This window comes from Elephas maximus, chromosome 8 (assembly GCF_024166365.1).
Source record: "Elephas maximus indicus isolate mEleMax1 chromosome 8, mEleMax1 primary haplotype, whole genome shotgun sequence".
Taxonomy (NCBI): Eukaryota; Metazoa; Chordata; class Mammalia; order Proboscidea; family Elephantidae; genus Elephas; species Elephas maximus.
This window is the reverse complement of record NC_064826.1, coordinates 32,916,599-32,939,299: the sequence shown is the minus strand read 5'-3', so window position 1 is coordinate 32,939,299 and position 22,701 is coordinate 32,916,599. Positions and strand designations below refer to the sequence as shown.

At 38.9% G+C, this 22,701-nt stretch overlaps 1 protein-coding gene across 1 annotated transcript in view; it reads left to right on the top strand.

Annotated features, from left to right (window-relative positions):
• The window catches only part of MET (MET proto-oncogene, receptor tyrosine kinase), a 126,249-nt gene that overhangs the window by 86,147 nt on the left and 17,401 nt on the right, over positions 1 to 22,701 (top strand). Inside the window, exons 11-17 of the mRNA XM_049894795.1 lie at positions 2,246 to 2,464; positions 10,985 to 11,131; positions 13,100 to 13,256; positions 13,457 to 13,597; positions 16,751 to 16,981; positions 20,364 to 20,444; positions 22,327 to 22,508. Coding sequence (XP_049750752.1) covers positions 2,246 to 2,464; positions 10,985 to 11,131; positions 13,100 to 13,256; positions 13,457 to 13,597; positions 16,751 to 16,981; positions 20,364 to 20,444; positions 22,327 to 22,508 — 1,158 coding nt within the window. The remainder of the gene's footprint in view (positions 1 to 2,245; positions 2,465 to 10,984; positions 11,132 to 13,099; positions 13,257 to 13,456; positions 13,598 to 16,750; positions 16,982 to 20,363; positions 20,445 to 22,326; positions 22,509 to 22,701) is intronic.

Sequence of the window (22,701 nt, the reverse complement as noted above, 5' to 3'; positions counted from 1 at the left end):
TGTGCTAAAAATGTCAAGCCAAATCACCAAACAATAAGGGCATCCCAAATGAGATTTTTCTTGACCTTCTCAATCAGCCATATTGCATCACCTCTAAAGAGTCTTATTAGATTTTTATCATATTCCTGAGAGATTCTACTCTAGGGAGTCATCATATGAGGTAAAGGGCTTTGAAACCAACCCACACACACAGCCACAAACAAAGTTAGAATACCACTGCTATTAATTTAAAGGACATCAATACCCGACAACCAAGCATAACAGTTTTCATTAACCAAATAAAAATAACAGTAATGCTCCTTGGTGATGGCATGTGACTTTGAAAACAAAAATCTGAGAAAGTATTAGTTTATCTAATAGCACCAAACCTACATTATTAAAATCATGACTAAATTCCCTTCCTTCGTCTTGGATAGAGTTCCTCTTGGCTTTATTCTTTCGTTATCAGATATTTAGTAAAAACCTCCTAGGTGTCAGGTTTAGAGTTGCATATCCCAAAGAGAATTTAAACAATGGGAAAAGATAAAAATCTTATCTGCGTGCATCTCTAGATATGTAAACTTCTATTATTTTAGCCACAAAGGTGTTAGTACAATAGAACTATGCATTAGAATTGGACAGGAGTGAAAAATTCAGTGGGTCTATTTTACCATTGTTTGTGAAAACTATGTCATAAAGAGATATGTGTTCCTTCCATGTTCCCTGCTGCTTAGAGAATTTGAGACTGACCAGGATGAATCGAACCCATTCACTATTTAACAAAAACTCTTGATCAGGTCTGATTCTGGTTTAGAGATATACATCTAGCCACAATCATTCTAAGTCTAGTAAATGCTAATCATTTAAAATAAAACTAGTAATCACCTTCTTAAAAAAAGTATGTTAATCTGTTAATGTCCATCATATTCCAGAAGTCAGCCATTTGTTATGTAGTTTTCAAATTTCTTGTTGTTTTGCGGAGAATTATTGTGATGTTAGTACATTTCCATTCTTCAAGGTGTGATAGGAATAAATAACTTTTAGGATTATATTAACTTACTGTAAAACTAAATAATATTTTATTCATATCAAATCTAAGGATTGGTTTTCTTTATCTGTTTACATTTATTTTTTAATGTAGGATAGTCTTTTAATTTTTTTTTTAATTATCAAATACCAAATTTCATGTTTGTGCTTTTTATGTATATCCTGAGTCCTTTTGCTATTGTGGGCATAAGTAATTGTTTCATATCCAGCTATACTGGTCAAAGCAAAGGAAATCAAAGGGATGCTGTTGCTTGTTTGTCTTTTCCTTGGGGGGAAAACTCAGCCATTTAACCTCACATGTCCCACTTTGTGTTGCTGGGTTAGTCCAAGCGCAATCAAAAGGAAATCACATTTTCCAAAATTCCATAAATCAGAATTCCAGAGGAGAATATTTGAACTGGGAGGTGAAAGAACATGAAATAATAATAGCACACACTTTATAAAATAGAGAACACAGAAAAGGGTTTACTAATATACAATAAGGTGTAGAGAACAAAAAGCAATATAGTCTGAGAATGAAGACAGTGAGTTTTGGGGTCATATGGCCTAGGTTTTTTGTGCTCAGTTCTGCCCAACTCCGTGACCTGGTGTAATTACATAAGCTTAGGAGCTCAGTCTCTCTGTAAAATGTGAGTAATCATAGTACCTACCTCATAGGACAATTCTGAGAATTCAATGAGACCAACCTGGTAAAGCATTTTGCACAGAACCTGGCTCAGTCAGTAATCAATAGCTTAAAACATACTAATAAGATTACCTAACTACAAAGTTAATTATAATGTTAACTGTATGGAGCTTGGCAGTTTACGAAGCACTTTACCACGAAATATCCCATATTACATACAGTATTATAATCTTACTTTCTAAATGAGGAAACCAAGTTCCTAAGTACAGGCTTTGCCCCAGTTTCCATAATTTGGTTTAAAGATAGTATGTGAACCAAGGTCTTCTTAGGGAAAATGAAATGATTTAGGGAAGGCCAGCTTCGGAGACATCAGCATGGCTTATTCAGGGCGAGTGAAGCTCTGTGTTCCTTTGAAGACTGGGTTGTTTGGATAATTTAACATCTATCATGTTGCCAGAAATTAGGAAAGTTAAATGCAATTTTTTTTTCAAAAATTATATATTTTCAATTGACTGTCTGAAATTGTGAACTGTAAAAGTTGCTACTGATGTCAAACTATTCTGTTTATAGTGTATTAATTGTGTCTTGCTGCAGGCATGTCAGCATCGCTCTAATTCAGAGATAATCTGCTGTACAACTCCTTCACTGCAACAGCTGAACCTGCAACTCCCCCTGAAAACCAAAGCTTTCTTCATGTTAGATGGGATCCATTCCAATTACTTTGATCTCATTTATGTACATAATCCTGTGTTTAAACCTTTTAAAAAGCCTGTGATGATCTCAATGGGCAATGAAAATGTACTGGAAATTAAGGTAAGAAATGCTTAAGTGTTCTCTTAAATGATCAGCTTAAACTTAATTGATTTACAGCTATGCGAATAGAATTGTTTTGTCATTGTATCTTAAGCTCCATCAGCAAATATCTAAGCTCCAAGAAACAAATCTTTTTTGGCATAAGACTAAAAGATAAGTATAATCATGGATTGCTTTTTAATGAAGCATTTAAAAAAACCCTTTCTTCTATATCTATTAAACAGTAGCAAATGTAGAACACAAATCCACTGAACAGAGAAGGTATTATCCTGCAGATGTATACATTTCCCTGAACACTTAATGTACTCACTACAAAGTAAAAAGTAAGACTCATGAAAATAAATGCATCAACTGTAGTTCGGTACATCCTTGTAATACTTGGAATTTTGTATCTAGGTTGGTCATCTCTAAGCTGGTTCATAAATGGAACTGGATTTCTACCACCTGAGGAATATATTAATCTCTAAATATAGTTTAATCAGAGAATAATAGATCATCTTTTCTAACCCCTGCCTGTTGCCAGTGATGAACACTACAGCTATTAAGTGGTTAACTTAACTAAAGATGTTAAGTGGTTTAATAAGCAGTGAAATAGTGGCAGAATCGAGACTGTAATGTTGCTTCAGTCATTTTTACCTCAACTAGTAATAAAACAGGCAAAACCACCAAGATTTTGATTATCCATCCACTTGAAACAGCAAAAAAATCTCTCAACACTTACAACCCAACACTCACAGCTTAACAAACACAATTGTTTCAGACACTCAGAACAAACACGATATGAACACACACAAAGCAATAAAATAGTCCTTATTTAGATGTAATATTGGTTCCCATAGGTTATCTTCATCTAAGCAATGATTTATTTCTACTAAAATGTTTCTGCTTTTTCAACAAGATATAATCTACAGCCCAACCCATACGCACATTCACATTCACAAGTGTACTAACTTCACATTTGCGTTTCGTACAATAGTTAAGCAAGCCCAGCATGAAATTAAATGGAAGCTTGCTTCAATGAACAACATGTTTACCACAGCAGAGTTCTTTCATCTGCTTCTTTAATTAGTTTTAGAAAGGGAAAGAGCTTTTATCAAGTCTTTTTTTTTTTTCAATAAAACTAATCTAGTGTGACCTTTTGCTTTCAACAATTACTGTGTTTGACGTTTAAAAGATTCCATTTGGTTTTTCTTAATAAAAACAAAGGTCTATGTGCAAATATTTTTATGCCCAGAAAAGCTCTGTTTCTGTATCTGTGATGGAGGGATTAGTGTTAAATGGCTCTTTATCTGCCCTTCCAAGCACAGTCTTACATACAAGAGAAAAATTCTTTTTCTATAAATTAAATACCCATTATTCAACGTCCTACAAAATTGTTGGACCAAGAAAAACATGATTTAACATCATTCTCAGTCTGTCAATGCTTTTCCCAACATGGCCCAAGGGGTGTCTAGAGACAGACACAAAACACTTTCTTCTCTTGCCACATACACACTAACCCTTCTCTCTGACAAGTGTATATAGCACCTGTCATGTCCCAGAGTAGGAATCTGGTGGAATTGGAGGCAGTTTAAGGGGATTATTTTGATATCATGATCCCGAGTTTTCCCATACTCCATTTTTCCTTACGTATAAGAAGAAATCTAAGGGGCAGGGGAATATTTATTGTGGCAGCAATTTAACCCTTTATCAGTGTCCAGATTTGATCAAATTAAAACCTCTGCCTCTCTTAGGCAGAAACAAAAGAAAGCAAAGCATGAGAAATAAAAAGATAAATCCTAATCCGGACAAGCTTTTTTTTTTTATTATTTTGGACTGTTTTTATCCAAAGAAAGGCTAGCATTTTACTTCATGCTATGCTTGTTCAATTACCATTCAAAACATCATGTGAAGCATGTTTGTGTCCCATCAATGAAAGTGCTATGGATAGAATCGTGTGTTTGGAGTGAGATTTACTCCTCATTGCCAGGAAAAGTTCATGCTCCTCAAGCAGCCATGCATGTAAGAATTCTTTGGCTATAAAGAGATTGCAATCATTTCCAGCCCCAGCCTCAGTCAGCAGTTGGCCCCATGACTACACCGTGGCCAAAAGGGTCAGCCAACTTTGGGTCAAGAGAACATAATAAGGACCAGGGGTGGTCAGTCACTCCTCACAATGAATCAGAAGCCCCATTGATGTAGTTTATGGCCAAGCCTTCAAGACAGCCAGCGCCAGTTGGTGGACAGTGCTCAACAGAAGGAGACATCTCTTTGGGAGTATAGGTTAGGGTACAATGAGCATATCAACAACAGCTCACATTTGTATGGAATTTTATATGTGACACAGTACTTTGACATGTATTATTTTATTTGAGTCTCACATGGACCTATAAAGTTGGGAGGTCAGTGGTGATTATCCCCATTTATAAATAAGTAAATGGAAGTTTAGAGAGTTTAATTTCTCTCGGGTCACCCAGGGAGCAAAGAGCAGAGCCAGTGCTCACACTCAAGTTCCTTGATTCCAAATTTGTTCTTCTTTCCACTAAATCATAGTGCTTCTCATATTAACTTTCATTTAACGTGCACCAAAATACCTTTCATAATAGAGAAATTTTTCTAGCGTAGGGTATGTAGCTGTACAGACACACACACAATTTTTAAGTGAAAGGTCTTTAAACTCTTTACAAATAATCTGAAAGTTAATTCTTTCTAAAGAAACTCTATTTTTTTCCTGATTATTTTATTATCTGACTTTTGGTACATGAGTATATTTTATGGAGAGTAGAGAAATACACTGTATGATGCTGGAACTCTGGCTGGAATAAGACTGGTCAGAGACACTGGACTGGGAGTTGATCTTACCTGGAGCATTTTGTAATACACAGTAGTAGAGATGCTTCAAAAGTCCTGTCTAGAGAAGTCATCTAAGACAGGAAGACCAGCTAATGCAGAGAATAGGGACTCAAGCTCTGACACTGCAAACATAAGAACAAAGGTTTGGGAACTCAGGTAGAGGCCAGGTGGCAGTGTCTGGGGATCAGAAGGATCTAGAAGGTAGCTTTGTTCTGACCCAGGAGCCCCTGAGCCAACCCAGTCCACCTACTGCCCAGGAGCCAGCCAGAGGTTGTCTTTCTCCTCTCTCTGACTAATTCACCTGCAACCATAGGCTCAGTTCCAACCCCAGCCACCATGAGGCTATTTCTAACTCCAGACAGGATGGAAGTGAAAGGTTCTTTTCTCAGAGGCCGTTTGAGAAAAGACCTACTGGCCCAGTGTCAAAACCTCTTCTTGTTAATGGCGCTCATATCTTAGTCTCAAAGTAGTATTTCCCAAACTGGGCTGCACACGTTAATAGACATTCTGTGAAAAACATATTCTAGGACATACAGACAGCACCTGTGGTCTCATAGTGCCTAAAAGTTGTCAGTGATTTCATTCTACTTGATCAAGAATCAACATCGAGAAATCAACCTACATATTGCATTGGTGAAATCTGCTGCAAAAGTCCTCTTTAAAGTGAAGATGTCACTTCGATGACTAAGATTTGCCTGATCTAACCCGTGCTCTTTTCAGTTGCACTTCATGTGCATGTGAAAGCTGGACAATTAAAAAGAAAGACAGAAGAAATGATGAATTTGAACTGTAGTACTGAAGAATATTGAATATGCCATGGACTGCCAAAAGAACAAACAAATTAATCTTAAAAGAAATACAACCAGAATGCTCCTTGGAAGTGACATGGCAAGACTTCAACTTGCTTACTTTGGCCACACCATCGGGAAAGACCAATCGCTAGAAAAAGACATGACATCATTTTTGGTAAAGTAGAGGGCCAAGAAAAATAAGAGAAACATTCAATGAGATGGATTGACATAATAGCCACAGCAATGGACTCAAGCATTCCTACGATTATAAAGATGATGCGGGACTGGGCAACCTTTTGTTTTGTTATACATAAGGTTGCCATGAGTTGAAGCCAACGCAGTGGCAACTAACAACAATAGTAAAGGCCTCAAGTAGCCAATTTAGTTTTTGTTCACCAACTTTCTCAAATGCCCAGGGAACTTTTTCCTCAAATGCCTATTAATGTCCTATGGAACTCAGTTGTGGAACCTTCTGTGAAGGTTCTTTGGCCTGGTTCCTGATCTGAAGAATTCATATCCTCTGGATAGGAGTAAATCCCACCACTACCACCACTGACTCTCTGCTTTTCTGCTGCTCTGCATCTCTGGGCTTCAGACCCTTGCATGACTGGGCCCACCTACCAACCTTCCCCTCACTGCTTTAGCTGACTTTCCCAGGCTCAGCCTTGTGGCCACTTGGATGTATGAGAACTCTCAGGACCCTTCCTATTATAATGCTATTTTTCAGATCCTACCCCCACTTGCACTGCTCTATAACCATCAAAGACACGAGGCCCCAGGCCTGAATCCCAGGTGGAAACATTATGTCACACTTGGCCAGAGCTGAGAGGAAAGGGGTGAGGAACATCCTGGTGTGACATTGGGAGTAGTTTTCACTTTAGAAATGTATTCATTTTAACATTACAGTGACAAGAACAAACTGCTATTGATCGTTGTATTCCCAGTAACTAGAACTGTGTTTAACAAACCAAAACCAGAAAACCAAACCCACTGTTATCGAGTCACTTCCAGCTCATAGCAACCATAAAGGACAGGGTAGAACTGCCCCACAGCATTTCCAAGGCTGTAAATCTTTAGGGAAGCAGACTGTTACATCTTTCTCCCACAGAGCGGCTGGTGGGTTTGCACCTCCAACCTTCCCATTAGCAGCCAAGCGCTTAACCACTGTGACACCAGGGCTCCCAGCTCGAACAAACAGTAGATGCTAAATAGATGGAGTATCTAATGGAATTTGATTTTCTCTGTGACCTTGAGCAAGTCTGTCACCTGTGTGAACCTTAGTTCTCCATGTGTATAGCAGGAATAACAATAATACCTGCCTCAGGGGGGTGACTGCACGATAAAGATGAGATGATTATAACTCTAAATTGCTGTATGTACCTAAGGAATTAAAGATGGGAACGTTCCCTCTGTTGCTTTATTTAAAAATCCAGATATTACCAGCTTAATGTCTGCAGAACTGAGCAAATTTTATAAATATTTTCTTCTATTTAATAATAATTAATAGAAGTTTTGCACAGTTCAGTAAAGGTATATTTATTTCAAATGAGAACACAGTAGCCTGTACCTATTTTTATTTTTCTTGACTTGGGCCTCTCTGTTGTAATAGTAGTGAACTGCCAGTACCACTTTTATGATACCCGTTGCCATCAAGTAGATTCTGACTCTTAGCAACCCTACAGGACAAAGCAGAACTGCCCCATAGAGTTTCCAAGGAGTACCTGGTGAATTCGAACTGCCAACCTTTTGGTTAGCAGCAGAAGCACTTAACCACTACGCCACTAGGGTTTCCCACTTTTATGATAGCTTAGATTTTTCCACTTCTTCTTCATTTTAGGCCTTCAAGACAATTACACACACAAATCAGACAGTAATTTCTTATACAGTGAAAACTGTGAAAACCGGAACTCAATGGGACTGCCTTGTTTTTCTGTGTCTCACAAGTTTTCCACCTTTGACAGGGTACAGTCTTACCCCTTTTCTGTCACATTCTACTTGTGGAAAATATTTGAGTTTTCCTTCTCGCACAGGTTTCCGCCTTACACAGGTTCCAGCTTTCACAGGTTTAGCTGTATAAATCACTACTTACGTGTTCCTTGGTAGGCACTTAAGAAAAGGGGTTTCATTTTTCAGGTTGTGTGATCTGTTTTTGCTCCCGAGAAACCCTTGTGCAACATCCAAAGAGATTCTGAGCCGGAAAGAATGAGTATCGGAAGCCTGAATACAGCATGTTCGTCCCTTCCCCCAACCTTAGTTATTATCTAAGCAAGCAAGACACATTTTAGTCCCTCCCTCATAAATCAAGCCCTCCAGCTCTTTAATCTCTTTCGTTGTCATTCCCTGAATTCCCTCCAATATGTGAGTGAATTCAGACCTGCCTCAGACCCAACCAACAAGTTGTCATCTGAAGCCCCAAAGTGACCTATTAGATTTATGTGCTTCTGTGTTGAATTGCCCTGTGTGGCTGACCTGGTTCCATGACGGCACATTCTGCCTCTAGAAATATCATAAGGAGAAGGTTTGTCCATATGCACTTTTTCTTAAGCTCCAGTTTCATGTTATAAAGAAGCATTTTCTTCCTACTTCTTTGCCCAGAATAATATCTGACCTACCAATCTATTGGCATTCATCGAAGACCATGTATATGAAAGCAGTTTGCACATACAAAGTGAAGTGGCATCACTGTAGTTACTGCTGGCTGTGCTTTATCAATAAGAAAAATAGTAATATATTTTGATCTGTCTCTTTTCAATGTAATGGCCTGTTTAATGAATGACTGTGCTCATTAGGGCTGATATGAGAAATTGTACCTGTGTTTATACTTCTTTCCCAAAGCTAATCATTGGTTTGTCAATGAAACATTGATGTTTTTAAAATAGCCTAATGGGAACTTCAGTTAACTAAATATGTCAAATTGAATAATTTTTCAAAAATCCTCATGTACTTATATATCTGACCCAGAGACTATACTCATGCTTTCAAGTCAGTAATGAAGATCATATGGTATCTTCTAGGAATTTCTTCAAAAGTGAATTCATTTCTGTATAGGATTCAAGTGTAAAGGATTAATGAAAAGAAACTGCCTGACTCAAACAGAAAAGGGAAATGTTAGCACAGAGGCTCAGATCTACTCCCTGCAGTGGTTCTCATCTTGACTATGTAATATCATCTCTAGACCAATTAAATCAGAATCTTTGGAGGTGGAACCCAGGCATCAGTACTTTTATTTTTTTTAAGTAAAGCCAAGGGGTTGAGAATCACTGCTTTTAACAGATGTTAGCGTTAGGCAGTGTGGGGCATTGGTGGTTCCGAGGTAGAATTCTAGCCTTCCACATGGGAGACCCAGGGTCATTTCCCAGCCAATGCATCTCAGAGCAGCCACTACCCCTCTATCATTGGTCTCGCATGTGGCTATGATGCTGAACAGGTTTCAGCGGAGCTTCCAGACTAAAACAGACTAGGAAGAAAGGTCTGGCAATCTGCTTCTGAAAATCAGCCAATGAAAACCCTATGGATTACAAAGGCTGATTTGCAGCCAATTATGGAGATGGCTTAGGACTGATTAGCATTTTATTCCAAAGTACATGGGGTCCCCATGAGTCAGGGGTCAACTCTAAGGCAGCTAACAGCAAGCCTTAGGCAGCACAAGGGCAGAATCTCTACATTGCTTAGTTTTGGCAGCCGTCATTACCACCTGAATATAATAATAAGGTGATTTATGTTTCAGCCACGTGGAAATTGGGTGAGATGTCATTCAAATATAAGGTTGTGAAAAAAAAGAATCTCTTTCCTGTTCTCTGATGTCCAGTTGGAAACCCTGGTGGCGTAGCAGTTAAGTGCTACAGCTACTAACCAAGAGGTCGGCAGTTCGAATCTGCCAGGTGCTCCTTGGAAACTCTATCGGGCAGTTCTACTGTGTGCTATGAGTCAGAATCGACTCGACGGCAGTGGGTTTGGTTTGTTTGTTTGTTTAATCCAATTTGATAGAAAAGTTATAGGCTGTGATTTCTAATTAGTGCCTTGAAAGGATCATGCTCCCCTTCAGCCATCCAAATTCCCATGAAAATTAGTATCAAAAAATCATGTGCCTTGGCAAATAAAAAGACCACAGCCTTTAGTATGGATTACACCTTAACCTAAAGAAAACAAAAATCCTCAAAACTGGGCCAGTAAGCAACAGAATGATAAACAGACAGAAGATTGAAGTTGTCAAGGATTTCATTTTACTTGGATCTACAATCAACACCCATGGAAGCAGTAATCAAAAAATCAAAAGACATATTACATTGGGTAAATCTGCTGCAAAAGACCTCTTTAAAGTGTTGAAAAGCAAAGATGCCACTATTAAGGACTAAGGTGCACCTGACCCAAGACATGGTGTTTTCATTTGCCTCATACGCATGTGAAAGCTGGGCAATGAATAAGGAAGACTGAAGAATTGATGCCTTTAAATTATGGTGTTGGCGAAAAATATTGACTATACCAGGGACTGTCAAAAGAAGAAACAAATCTGTCTTGAACAAGTACAGCCAGAATGTTCCTTAGAAGCAAGGATGGCGAGACTTGTCTCATGTATTTTGGATATGTTATCAGGAGAGACCAGTCCCTGGAGAAGGACATCATGCTTGGTAAAGTAGAGGGTCAGCAAAAAAGAGTAAGGCCCTCAAAGAAATGGATTGACACAGTAGCTGCAACAATGGGCTCAAACATAGCAAGGTTTGTGAGGATGGCGCAGGACAGGGCAGTGTTTCGTTCTACTGTACATATGAGTCAGAACCGACTCAATGCCACCTAACAACAACAACAACGTTTACTGTGTATTTATATTCCTTCACAATTGTTAGCATTCCTGGGAAACTGTGAAGTGTTAACAACTTTTTTTTTCTTCTTCTTCCAGGGAGATTATATTGACCCTGAAGCAGTTAAAGGTGAAGTGTTGAAAGTTGGAAATAAGAGCTGTGAGAATATACACTTACAGTCTGAAGCTGTTTTATGTACAGTCCCCAATGACTTGCTGAAATTGAACAGTGAGCTAAATATAGAGGTGGGATTCCTGTATTTCTCTCATGATATAAATAAGGATGCCAGTGTAATTATGTCACTCACAGGCTCAAAATAAGTCATTAAAGCTCATTTGTGTATTGGCTTTGGCTCATCAACTCAGCCTCAACTTGGAGTTGTAATTTTAGAAGTAATAAGTTTTTATCATACTAGCTCCTTCCCCAGAGTCCCTCAGTGGTGCAAACAGTTAACGCACTCAGCTGCTAACCAAAAGGTGGGTGGTTCCAGTCCACCCAGAGGCCCCTCAAAAGAAAGGCCTGGTGATCTACTTCTGAAAGTCAGCCACTGGAAACCCACAGAGCACAGTTTCACTCTGACACTTACAGGGTCACCGTGAGTCAGAATCGATTTGATGACAACTGGTTTTATCTCCTTCCCAAGCATCAGAAGGGAGATCTCAAAAATCGCTCCTACCCATACCTCCTTTCGGTCATGCTTTACTCCTGCTAAAATTTGCTATAAGTCTCAGGAGAGATAAGCACACATCTAAGAGTGTCCCCTCCCCCCAGGAGCCAGAACCAACGTACTTCTGTCCTCCACGGTGATCACAAATGCATGGAACCCCATAAGTAAAAGAGCATGTATGCATTGAACAAATTAAATAAGAATTAAACTATTATACAGTAGCTTCTTTGACATAAACTCTTCAATCAGATAACCTAGAACTAGAATGAGTTTAATGGCGCCTGGGTGGCACAAGTGGTGTCCAACCAACTGCTAACCAAAAGGTTGGCAGTTGGAACCTACGGTGTGGTTCCACCAAAGAAAGACCTGGCAAACTGCTTCAGTAAAATTATTGCCGAGAAAACTCTGTGGAACAGCTCTACTTTGTAACACATGGGGCTTCCATGAGTCAGAATTGACTCAGTGGCAATGGTGTTTTTTAAAAGGTTCCTGAAGTCTTCTAAAAATTATGAAGTGGAAAAGTACAAAAAAATTGGAAAATCTAAGACTGCCTCATGAGATCAGAGTTTGGAATTCAGAAGAACCAAAAATCATAAAATGTTGCAGCTGGAAGGGACCCCAAAGACTTCTTCTAGGTGTCAAAATGGAAATAAAAATATTCTGAAACCATATTACCCCGTAATAATATGATTATTTATCACCCATGGGAAGTCTCTGCACTTCTCTCTGCCTCCTCTCCCCCCAGGATAAAATTAATGTCCCGTTGGCTCTGTTTCTTGCCATTTGTTCATACTTCTGTGGCACATATCACATTGTATTATAACCATTTATTCATGCATCTGTTTCTCCCCTTTATACCCCAGATCTGGAAGAGTAAAGATGGTTACTTGTCTTTTTACCCCTAATAACCAGTTGCTGTCAAGTCGATTCCGACTCATGGTGACCCCCTGTGTGTCAGAGTAGAACTGTGCTCCATAGGGTTTTCAATGGCTTATTTTTCAGAAGTGGATTGCCAGGCCTTTCTTTCAAGGCACCTTTGGGTGGACTTGAACCTCCAGCTTTCCAGGTAGCAGCCGAGCAGGTTAACTATTTGCACCACCCAGGGACTCCTTACCCCTAATACCTAATTGTTAATCCAAATGACTAAGTATTATATTATGCCATAGACTAAACCAAAATACTTTGGGATTTAGTACCCACTAATTACTGGCAGTTCCAATCCACCAGCCACTCCTTGGAAACCCTACGGGGTAGTTCTCCTCTGCCCTATAAGGTCACTGTGAGTCGGAATTGACTCAACGGCAACAGGTTTGATTTGGTTTTTTTTAATTACTGGAACGCTGAGGCAGAATTGAGGAATGTCTTATTATCCTGCAAGCAGTTTTGCCACTGCTTGAAGGGTAATAACTGGGTGGTATTTTTGGCACCAGGAGAAAGTGATTAATCCCATGTGCTATATTCTGTAACTATCTAAAAAAAAAAAATTTTTTTTTTTCCACTATCTACCGTGGCTAAATTCCGACTTGTCATTATTTGTCATTTTTAGTGGAAGCAAGCAGTTTCCTCAACTGTCCTTGGAAAAGTAATAGTTCAACCAGATCAGAATTTCACAGGATTGATTGTTGGTGTTGTCTCGATATCAATAATGCTCCTATTATTACTCGGGCTTTTCCTGTGGCTGAAAAAGAGAAAGCAAATTAAAGGTGCATTTTTATTTTACTATTTCTTATTTTAAGAAGTTACCTTAAGAATATGGTCATTATAGTGTAAAATTGTCAGAGATATGTGTATGCTGTCTTATATGTGATCCATAAAACCATGAGTTCTTGACACTGGGTCAGGGTCTCCTGGGACCCATGATAGCCACGTCTTTAACAAGCTCTTTCTTTCTCTCTGTTTTAAGATCTGGGCAGTGAATTAGTTCGCTATGATGCAAGAGTACACACTCCTCATTTGGATAGGCTTGTAAGTGCCCGAAGTGTAAGCCCAACTACAGAAATGGTTTCAAATGAATCGGTAGACTACCGAGCTACTTTTCCAGAAGGTATATTTCAGTTTGTTGTTCTGAGAAATACCTATACATATTCCTCAGTGGGTTATAGCATTGGTGTCTTTTTTGGTTTTTTTGCCTTTATATTTTTATAAAAACATGAAAGAAGTATTTACCTCTGGCCAAAGAAGTATTTAAATTGGCACAGAATTACATGCCTCATTTTAAAATGGGCCCATGTATCTTATATTTTTAGAGACTTTAAGCTCTCTTCTCACAAAAAGGTTAATTTTAAACTCATTTGAGTGAATATAATGTGTTTATCATCTGAGTGCAAATATTAAGAAATTGTGAAATTCTTTAACAACCCAGGAAGAGTTAAGATACAAAACTTAGGCTTATCTAAATATAAATTGGCACTGCTACATTTTTTACCCGTTGAACCCCAAACTTTACGTTGTGCTTTTAGTGCTCCTTCGAAGCATTCTCAATGAACTATTAGTACACAGCCTTTTACCCACAACATTCCAAGACTTGAATACATTTTGAGCCTTATCCAAGAAAAACCTTCAATTATGCTATTAAAAAAAAGCAGGGGGGGTTGGCCAATGTCGTCTGCTTTGCAAAACACTTGGCCAAATAATCATCAGGTTAACTGGAGCATTTCTCATTGTTTCGTTTCAAGTCTCCCGGTAAAAGCAAAATGTCTCTATTGTATCAGGTCCATTATCTTTAGAAGTTACAGGACGTGAGTCAAGTACAAGCATTTCCCTAGTTGAATATTTACCATTGGACAAATAAAATGAGTCACAGACAGTTGAGGATACTGGAAAAGTTAGAAGTTGCGCATCAAAACAAGTACAAGAGCAAAGAGGCACTTCACATTTTAACTTTTTCAGCACTCACTGCCTCTTACTTTTGGAAGCTCATGTTAGTTCTACAGGGATACATGTTGTAAATGTTCTTTGTCCACATGACTCCATTTACCTTTAAAAAGCTGTGCCCTTCAAAACATGGACAGATCAAATCCAGTTTATCATTCTGAAATTTAGATTCTAGTTATTACATTATATACCCATATAATAGCTCTAAGCTGAGACAACTAAAATTCATGTATGTTTTTTTAAAATCTTACCTAATCTTTTAACCTTCTGGTTCATCAAACTTCTGTCGTCATTGCTAAGATGCTTGAGTTTCATCTCTTTTCTAAACTGACCCTGCTCTCTGGAGACATGGAAAGGTAAAACAGGCAAAAGAGGGCTATGCAGAGAGAAGAATGAGGAAAACACAGCCAGCACCTAATGAAGAGGCAACTACAGAGCTTGTTTCTTTACCTGGTGGGGACAGCCTTCTTATCAGTCTTTTAATGTAGACCTAGAATTCTCCACAGTATTACACCAAGGCCACACACTGATGGGTTAGATGGGTTTGTGTGCATGTTTTAACTCAGCTGAAGGGTCAAGCAGGACTTCCCATGCTGGAAGACTTTTCTGAGTCTCCCCAAGGATGTCCTCCATCTCTGCACCATTAAGAATTTAGAACCCTGATCTCCAGGTGCAAGGGACTAGAAGTGACAATGAAGGAATTGTGCTTGGCATAACTTATTTGCATTTTCATTCCCCTGGGAAAGGTTTGGGAAACATGAATCCTTGGGATTGAAGGAACAGGCACCCAGCTAGGATCCCTCATCCACCTTACGTTTTATGTTCTTACCTGACATTCTCTAGCCTTCATTTAAGGTTACCGCTCATGTATTTCCAGCTAGTGACTCTTCTGACAGTAGGGGGTCCCAGATGCTTTTGTGGAACTGCCATTGGTATTTACTGCCCTGGCCAAGCTGATTTGTTATTAACTGAAACGCCAGCTGCGGAAAATACTAAAATGATTAAGTGGGGCTAGAGATAGTTAAGGTACCATGAACTATCTCTTTATGCCCCTCTCGAGTTCTGATTTCCCTGCTCATTTGCAAACAAACAGTATTATCTATTGGTGCCAGTAGGGGCCTCTCCCACGATCCCCTCCACTTCCTCACAGTACATATTAACACCCTGCCTAGGCTTGCTTCTAGCCGGTCACTGCTGTGAAGTCCTTTCCTTGACAGCCGTGGATTCCTGGTGGAAAGGGCAAAGCAGCTGGTGGCCTCTCTGCCCTATTTGGTATCAATTCGCTGTCACCACCACAATTCCTTGCCCACAGTGGAGATACCAAATCTTCAAAGAAATGGAAAGACTACTCCTTGGCAAAGGAAAACCTTTCCTGCAACTCTTACAGAGCTTAGGTTGTAAAGATCAACCTATAAGGAATGCCCATCACTTTCCAACTGCCCTTCATGAAGCTATGGGGACGTCACACTAGCCCAATTCTAACCTGCGTTCTCTAAACAGCAGTAACACTATCTGGTACCATTACCACATGATGGAGAATTTATCACTATGTGAAAGGTTTTCAGTTCTAGAAGTCAGCCATTATATATTTCTAACCCTGTCTAGCTAGCAACGTATATATATATTTCACTATATATTTTTTCTTTGACCAAGAATCCATATAGGTTTTGAGCAATACTAATAAATTCTATTAATAAACACTAGTCTCTCAAGGGGCCTCATTTTCATTTCCTTATATTGAGCTGTATTTTTGTGAGATAAGGCAGTTGTTTGACCACCTTGCTGCTGCTTATCTTAAGAATATACTATATGCAGATAAACCTCAACCCTGGCTATTTCTTGTTTATAGAAAGTAAAAATTCTAAGGAACTGTACAGAGTACAATGACTTTCAAAATTAATGCTTAACCCAGTGCCGTCGAGTCGATCGATTCTGACTCATAGCGACCCCATATGACAGAGTAGAACTGCCCCACAAAGTTTTCAAGGAGTGCCTGGTGGGTTTGAACTGGTTAGCAGCTGTAGCACTTAACCACTATGGCACCAGGGTTTCCAATGCTTAGTCTTCTAAAAAGAAATTTTACAAATACTTTTTTTAAAACACTTGTACATATAAGCCAGTCTGTTTTTCCCAACTTACTGTCTTTTTTCATTAAACCAGTTCCCTTGTGAAGGCTCTTGCTAGCCTTGTTCAGTGACATAACGGCCAGTTCCTTAATTTTAAAATTTAGGCTTCATTATTAATTCAAATTGCTGCCCTTGTGGCAGTCCCCACTAAGTAAAGTCTCAGTACGGTTTTCTAATAATTTTGCTTTATCTCACAGACCAGTTTCCTAACTCATCTCAGAATGGATCATGCCGACAAGTGCAGTACCCTCTGACGGACATGTCCCCCATTCTAACTAATGGGGACTCTGATAGCTCCATTCCATTACTGCAAAATAACGTCCACATTGACCTCAGTGCTCTAAATCCAGAGCTGGTCCAAGCAGTCCAGCATGTTGTAATCGGGCCGAGCAGCCTGATTGTGCATTTCAATGAAGTCATAGGAAGAGGTAAGTATTTCCACTCAGCCTTTTGTTAAATAAAGGTTTCCCAGTGAGCATTTTATCTTCTGCCTTTGCAGATTAGGAATTTAGACAATGGCAAAAGCCACTGACAGCAGTGATAACAAGTGCGCTGGGTTTCTGTTCTGCAGAAATGCAGCCCTGCAGCCTAGTTTGCTGTTTTTTCCCCCCAGACTATCGCCCTAAGATACCCTTTGAACTTGGAATTGAAGCTACTTCTGTAGGTCACCTTTCAGCCAAATAATAAATTGGCTTATAAAATAAACAGTATCACCTGTGAGTAATGTGCTTCCTTAGACCGTGAACTATATGAGACCAAATGGTCAACAGTTACCCAAAGCAAAGATGAGAGGGCAATGAGGGAAAGGGAAACTAGACCAGTGGAAACAGAACAAACAGAATGGAAATAATGAGAAGGCTGACACTTTGTAAAAATCATAACCAATGGCAGAGAACAATTTGTATAAAAATTGTTAAAGGGGAACCGAATTTGCTGTGTAAACGTTCGCCTAAAACACAATAAAATATTATTCAAAAAAAAGAAAAGAAATGCAGCCCTGCAAATCCTACTTATAGGGACTTGCCCCTGTGCAGTTGGGCAATTTGATAATCTCCCTAACATGTTAGGAATAAATGACATTCCTTCCCCACCTTTTTCACAGTGGCAACTCTAGTTCCTTGGAAAGTGCCATGTGTTCCCTTTTAAAAATCGTTCTTTTAAATTCCAGCATTTTCCCTCATATCTCCCTCCAGTCTTGCTTTACCCTGAGAACAGCGGCTGACGCTGTGCAGTCCTGGCTTATAGCAGCTTGTGCACTGCTGGACAGCATCAGAAGACGGGGAATTTATAGCATTGCCATGATCTGAAGCAGCATATATCATCCTACAAAGCACTCTCATTTCTTCACACGGGGAGAAATGAATATTTGTAATAAGCCCTCTAGATCAGCAATAACAGCTAGCATAAACAGTATTTGAGAAAATATTTAGCAGGAAAAGAAAACCAACCAGAAGGGAAAGCTGTAGCTAGGAAATGAACTCCAGTCTTCCCTTTTTCTTCTAAAAAGCTTTTACCCTTATTACTGAATAGCCCCTGATCCATTTTATTCTGTGCTGGCTGCCAGGGGCGGCATAGCATCTGCCATCGTGATGCCCAAAAAGGCGTTGGGATGATTCGCCTTCTGTGAACACGAAGCCTTTTTGTTTTCCTGTGGTCGCAGCCACGCGTTCCTCCACCACTCTCTCCAGATCTCAACCTTTCACATGCTTCTCCTTCACTAATACGGGGTCACTGTTAACAAACAGTTTTCCATGTCTGACATCAGAGTAATACATGGATCCATTACCAGCCTATAAATCCTAGTAATTGCACCAGTTTTAGGGTGCATGACCTCACTAATTACATTCTAATTCTACACATTGTAAAATTAGAGTTTTTTGGTTTTGACCATGAAAGGTGCAACGATGACAGTTATTTCTTAATGATTCTCTTCTTAGAAATATTAACTATTATTATGTGTGTTTCCCCAGTAGAATGTGAGCACTCAAGAGCAGAGGTCTCATTTTATTCATATTGCATTACAAAAGGGTAGCCTAGTGCTTGACACACATACCCCAGGCACTTGGGGAGTCTTGGCTGGCTGGCTGGCTGGTTGGCTGGATTAATGAATGAATGACTTACACAGCCATCAGACATTTGGCACCTCTGGGGAAAATTATTGCCACTGGGTAGAAGGCTGCCATTGGGAAAGTGATGAGGCTAAGGCCAGAGAGAACTGTATGAAATAAGTCAGAGTGAATTTGCTTCGTGTGGGCAACTTCCTTCCCATTTCTACCCGTCCGAATTACATATTAACCAGTGACTAGTGGGGGCAATCCTTATTCTATAATGTTAGTCTTATTTCTAATAGTAACATTTATTATTTCATCTCAGTTTATTGGAATAATAGGGAGGTTAGTTTCTTATATTTCTTCATCTGAGTAAAACTTTACTTTCATTTTTAAAAGGTATTAATTGATCCTTAAAAATAATAAATTTCTTTTATGAGACTGTTGTTAGTCCTATTTTTAGGGTTCCCACTGCGGTTGGATATTTTATCGTACACCCACTCCTCACTTATCGACGTGGTTAGGTTCCAAAGACCAGGTCATTATGCAAAAATTGGTGTTATGCAAAAATGGAGGATGACCACATCAGATCACAAAATGAAGGATGACTACATCATTACATAGCTAGCTGCTAAATTATGTCAATACACAACTGCCAAATCACTGAGAATCATGGCCCAGGCAAGCTGACACATCACCCTAACTATCACAGCCAGCATTACTTTCGACTCGCACCTCGGTGTTTGTTACCACCAGATGTATGTCGTTAATGTGCAAAATAGTGGGATAGTAAATGTTTTACTATTGTCATAAATGCAAAATGTCAGATAACAAGATAGTAAGTAAGAAGTAGGTGTATTAGCCTTTAATAGCAGTCATATCACTTATAGTTTTTACCATGTATTAAAGAATCATATTGCTTATATTTTGGGGTGGTAGGTATGTAATCATTTACATACTTTCACAAACACACACACACACAGTTGAATTCTTAATCAGAAAGTATGAAAAATAATGTACTTTTTTATCATATAGAAAATTAAAGAAAACGAAGATCATAAAGGGCTTAATAATCATTGCATAATTAAATGGTTAAGCAGTAACTACTAGTCAAAAGGTTGGCAGTTCGAACACACGCAGAGGCACTTCAGAAGGCAGGTCTGGAGACCTGGTTCCAAAAGATCATAGCCTGGAAAACTGTATGGAGTGCAGTTCTACTCTGCAGACGTGGGACCACCACGAGTCAGAATAGACTCCATGGTAAAATAACAACAACAATTAAAAGTAATGCAAGAGATATCTATACAATGGAATATTATTCAACCATTAGAGAAGTGAAGTTTTGATACAACATGGATGAATCTTAAAAACATTATGCTGAGTGAAATAAGGCAGACACAGAAGGGCAAATCTCATAGGATCCCACTGATATGAAATATCCAGAAGAGGCAAATTCATAGAGTCAAAAGTTTATCAGTGGTTACCAGGGGCTGAGGAGGGGGCAAGCAGGGAGTTATTGCTTAAGGGGTACTGAGTTTCTCTTCAGAGGGATGGAAAACATTTGGAAATGGATAGTGGTGACGGTTGCGCAACACGGTGAATGTAATTCCTGTCACTGAATCGTACCCTTTAAAATGGTTGAAATGGTAAATGCTCCGTTATATATATTTTACCACAATATTTAAAAAAAAAAAAAAAAAAATTTTAAAAAGAAAATAAAAACAAGTAATGCAACACTAACCAAGTTCCCTCTTTCACATAGGGCATTTTGGGTGTGTTTATCATGGAACTTTGTTGGACAATGGTGACAAGAAAATTCACTGTGCTGTGAAATCCTTAAATAGTAAGTTCCATTTTGTTTAGCAGTGGAGTACACTTCTGTGGTTTGCAAACTAATAAATAGTTTATAATAAAATGTTGATTTACACTTTCCCTTGAGGAATACTCAGCTACTGCTGGAATTACAGGTCTCACCCTGAAACCTCATGTGATCTAAATTGTTATTGAAATGTTTTCTCTGAAGTTATCCCTCAGAGTCCTCACAAGTCAGGGTGTAGGAAAAATGAGGTTTTTGGATGAGCTGAGTATCATTTAATTGTGTTTGGCTTATAATATTTGTTTTGCAAATGACATTTCTGGAAACTATTGGAAGCATGTTGGCACATAACAGTAGTAATGACTCATTTTACCCAGAGGCATTACTATAATTATTTTTTAACCACAATCCCCATTAAAAAGATAAAAAATGAAATAAGACAAACAGGAGAAAAATACGTGGGCATAAAATTGAAAAACAGCGTGGCAGCACCTCATTTATCCGCATTTTTGGGGGAATGAGGTATTCCACGTAAGTGAATTTCCTAAATAACTAAAGCTTACCCCTTTTAATGTTAAAACATTTTTAAAAAGTTGCATACTCTGTCTAAGAAAGAGGGAATGCTTCTAAGCATAAACTAAGTCTTTACTGATGACCCAGAGCTGTAATTATGGCCATAAATTACTATATTGTACAACCCAGTGGACTCCATTTACTGACATTTTCCTGTCTCCACCTATGCTAACTGGTCTCCCATGTCAAGTCAGTGTGCTTGCTTTTTCCACCATTTCTAAATTTCTGCTTATAATGTGCCCAGAAACGTACAGCAGCCTAAAAATGCTAATCAATTATGTTACAAGTTTGTGTAACTTAGAATTATTAAGCTTTAAATACATTAGTGGAAGATTTTCTTGCAGGATACATTATCACCAGAACTATTTCAGCCTTTCTTTATATAAATTTCCATGCCGAGCACTGTTGTTATATGATTGATTTTGTTGGAAATCTGACCACAAGGTAATTAAAGGGACAATCTGTATGAAATCTAACTACACACTGTGATGAATTAAGTATGATTGTCAATAAATTTGCCCCAAGAAAGAACAACACTCTGCCAATTATATCCAGGACGACCCTAACACTGAGAAATCTTTCTCTGTCCCTGGTCTGCATTGATATCTACTTGGTCCGTGTGGACCTCTGGTGGCTTTTCCAGGTGCAGAATACCTTGCATTTGTAAAAAAAAAAAAAAAAAAAAAAAAGAAAGAAATACCAACACTAGTAATATTGCCAGAGAGATACTGGTCAGATTAATAAATCATAATTGGTTGACTCTTCATCAGTGCTGACTGTATCAGCCCCCAGGTATCGCTAGCTAGAAACAATTGTAACAACAACAACAGAATCTATTTAGGTACCATATGGTGATGAGTCTCCAAATTCTCCTGATCCAGGGTTGACAAACAATTGCCCACTGCCTGTTCACAAATGAAGTTTCCTGGACACAACCATGCATTGTCCAAGGTTGCTTTTGTACTACAATGGCAGAGTTGAGTAGTTACAACAAAGCTCATATGGCCTGCAAAGCTAAACATATTGACTATCTGGCTTTTTCCAGGAAAAAAAAAAAGGTTTTCCCTAGACAATCGCTGCAGAAATGGACTGGCCTGCTTCCCTGTCACCTTTCTGTATTAGACAAAGTGTGGTTCTGCATAAGACAAACTGATTGCTAGACTCTGTCTTGATGGCGATGGGTGTAGATGTTGACCTGAAAGGCATAGCGCAGGGTGACTTCATTCACTCAGATGTACTGTAAAAAGACACTCCAAAGATGAGGTCTCAGGGTAATATTTAGCCCTGTGGTTTAGTTTCATAATAAAGCTAATATCGTCACCTCTGGATTTCTCAGGAATCACTGACATAGGAGAAGTTTCCCAGTTTCTGACTGAGGGAATCATCATGAAAGATTTTAGCCATCCCAACGTTCTCTCGCTCTTGGGAATCTGCCTTCGAAGTGAGGGGTCTCCCCTGGTGGTCCTACCATACATGAAACATGGAGATCTTCGAAATTTCATTAGAAATGAGACTCACGTGAGTATATTACCAAGATTACTAACTGGTGAACTAGCTGTATATTTACCAGCCTGCCTTTCAAAATATGTGTCCCTTGAACCGTCGCAAAAGCTCTTAGCCAAAAACACGCATGTAAAAGTTGACATTGTTGAAATGTACAGAGGCTGATTCAGTCCACTTTACTTCAGAATCCTCTGGCCTGGTGGGAAAA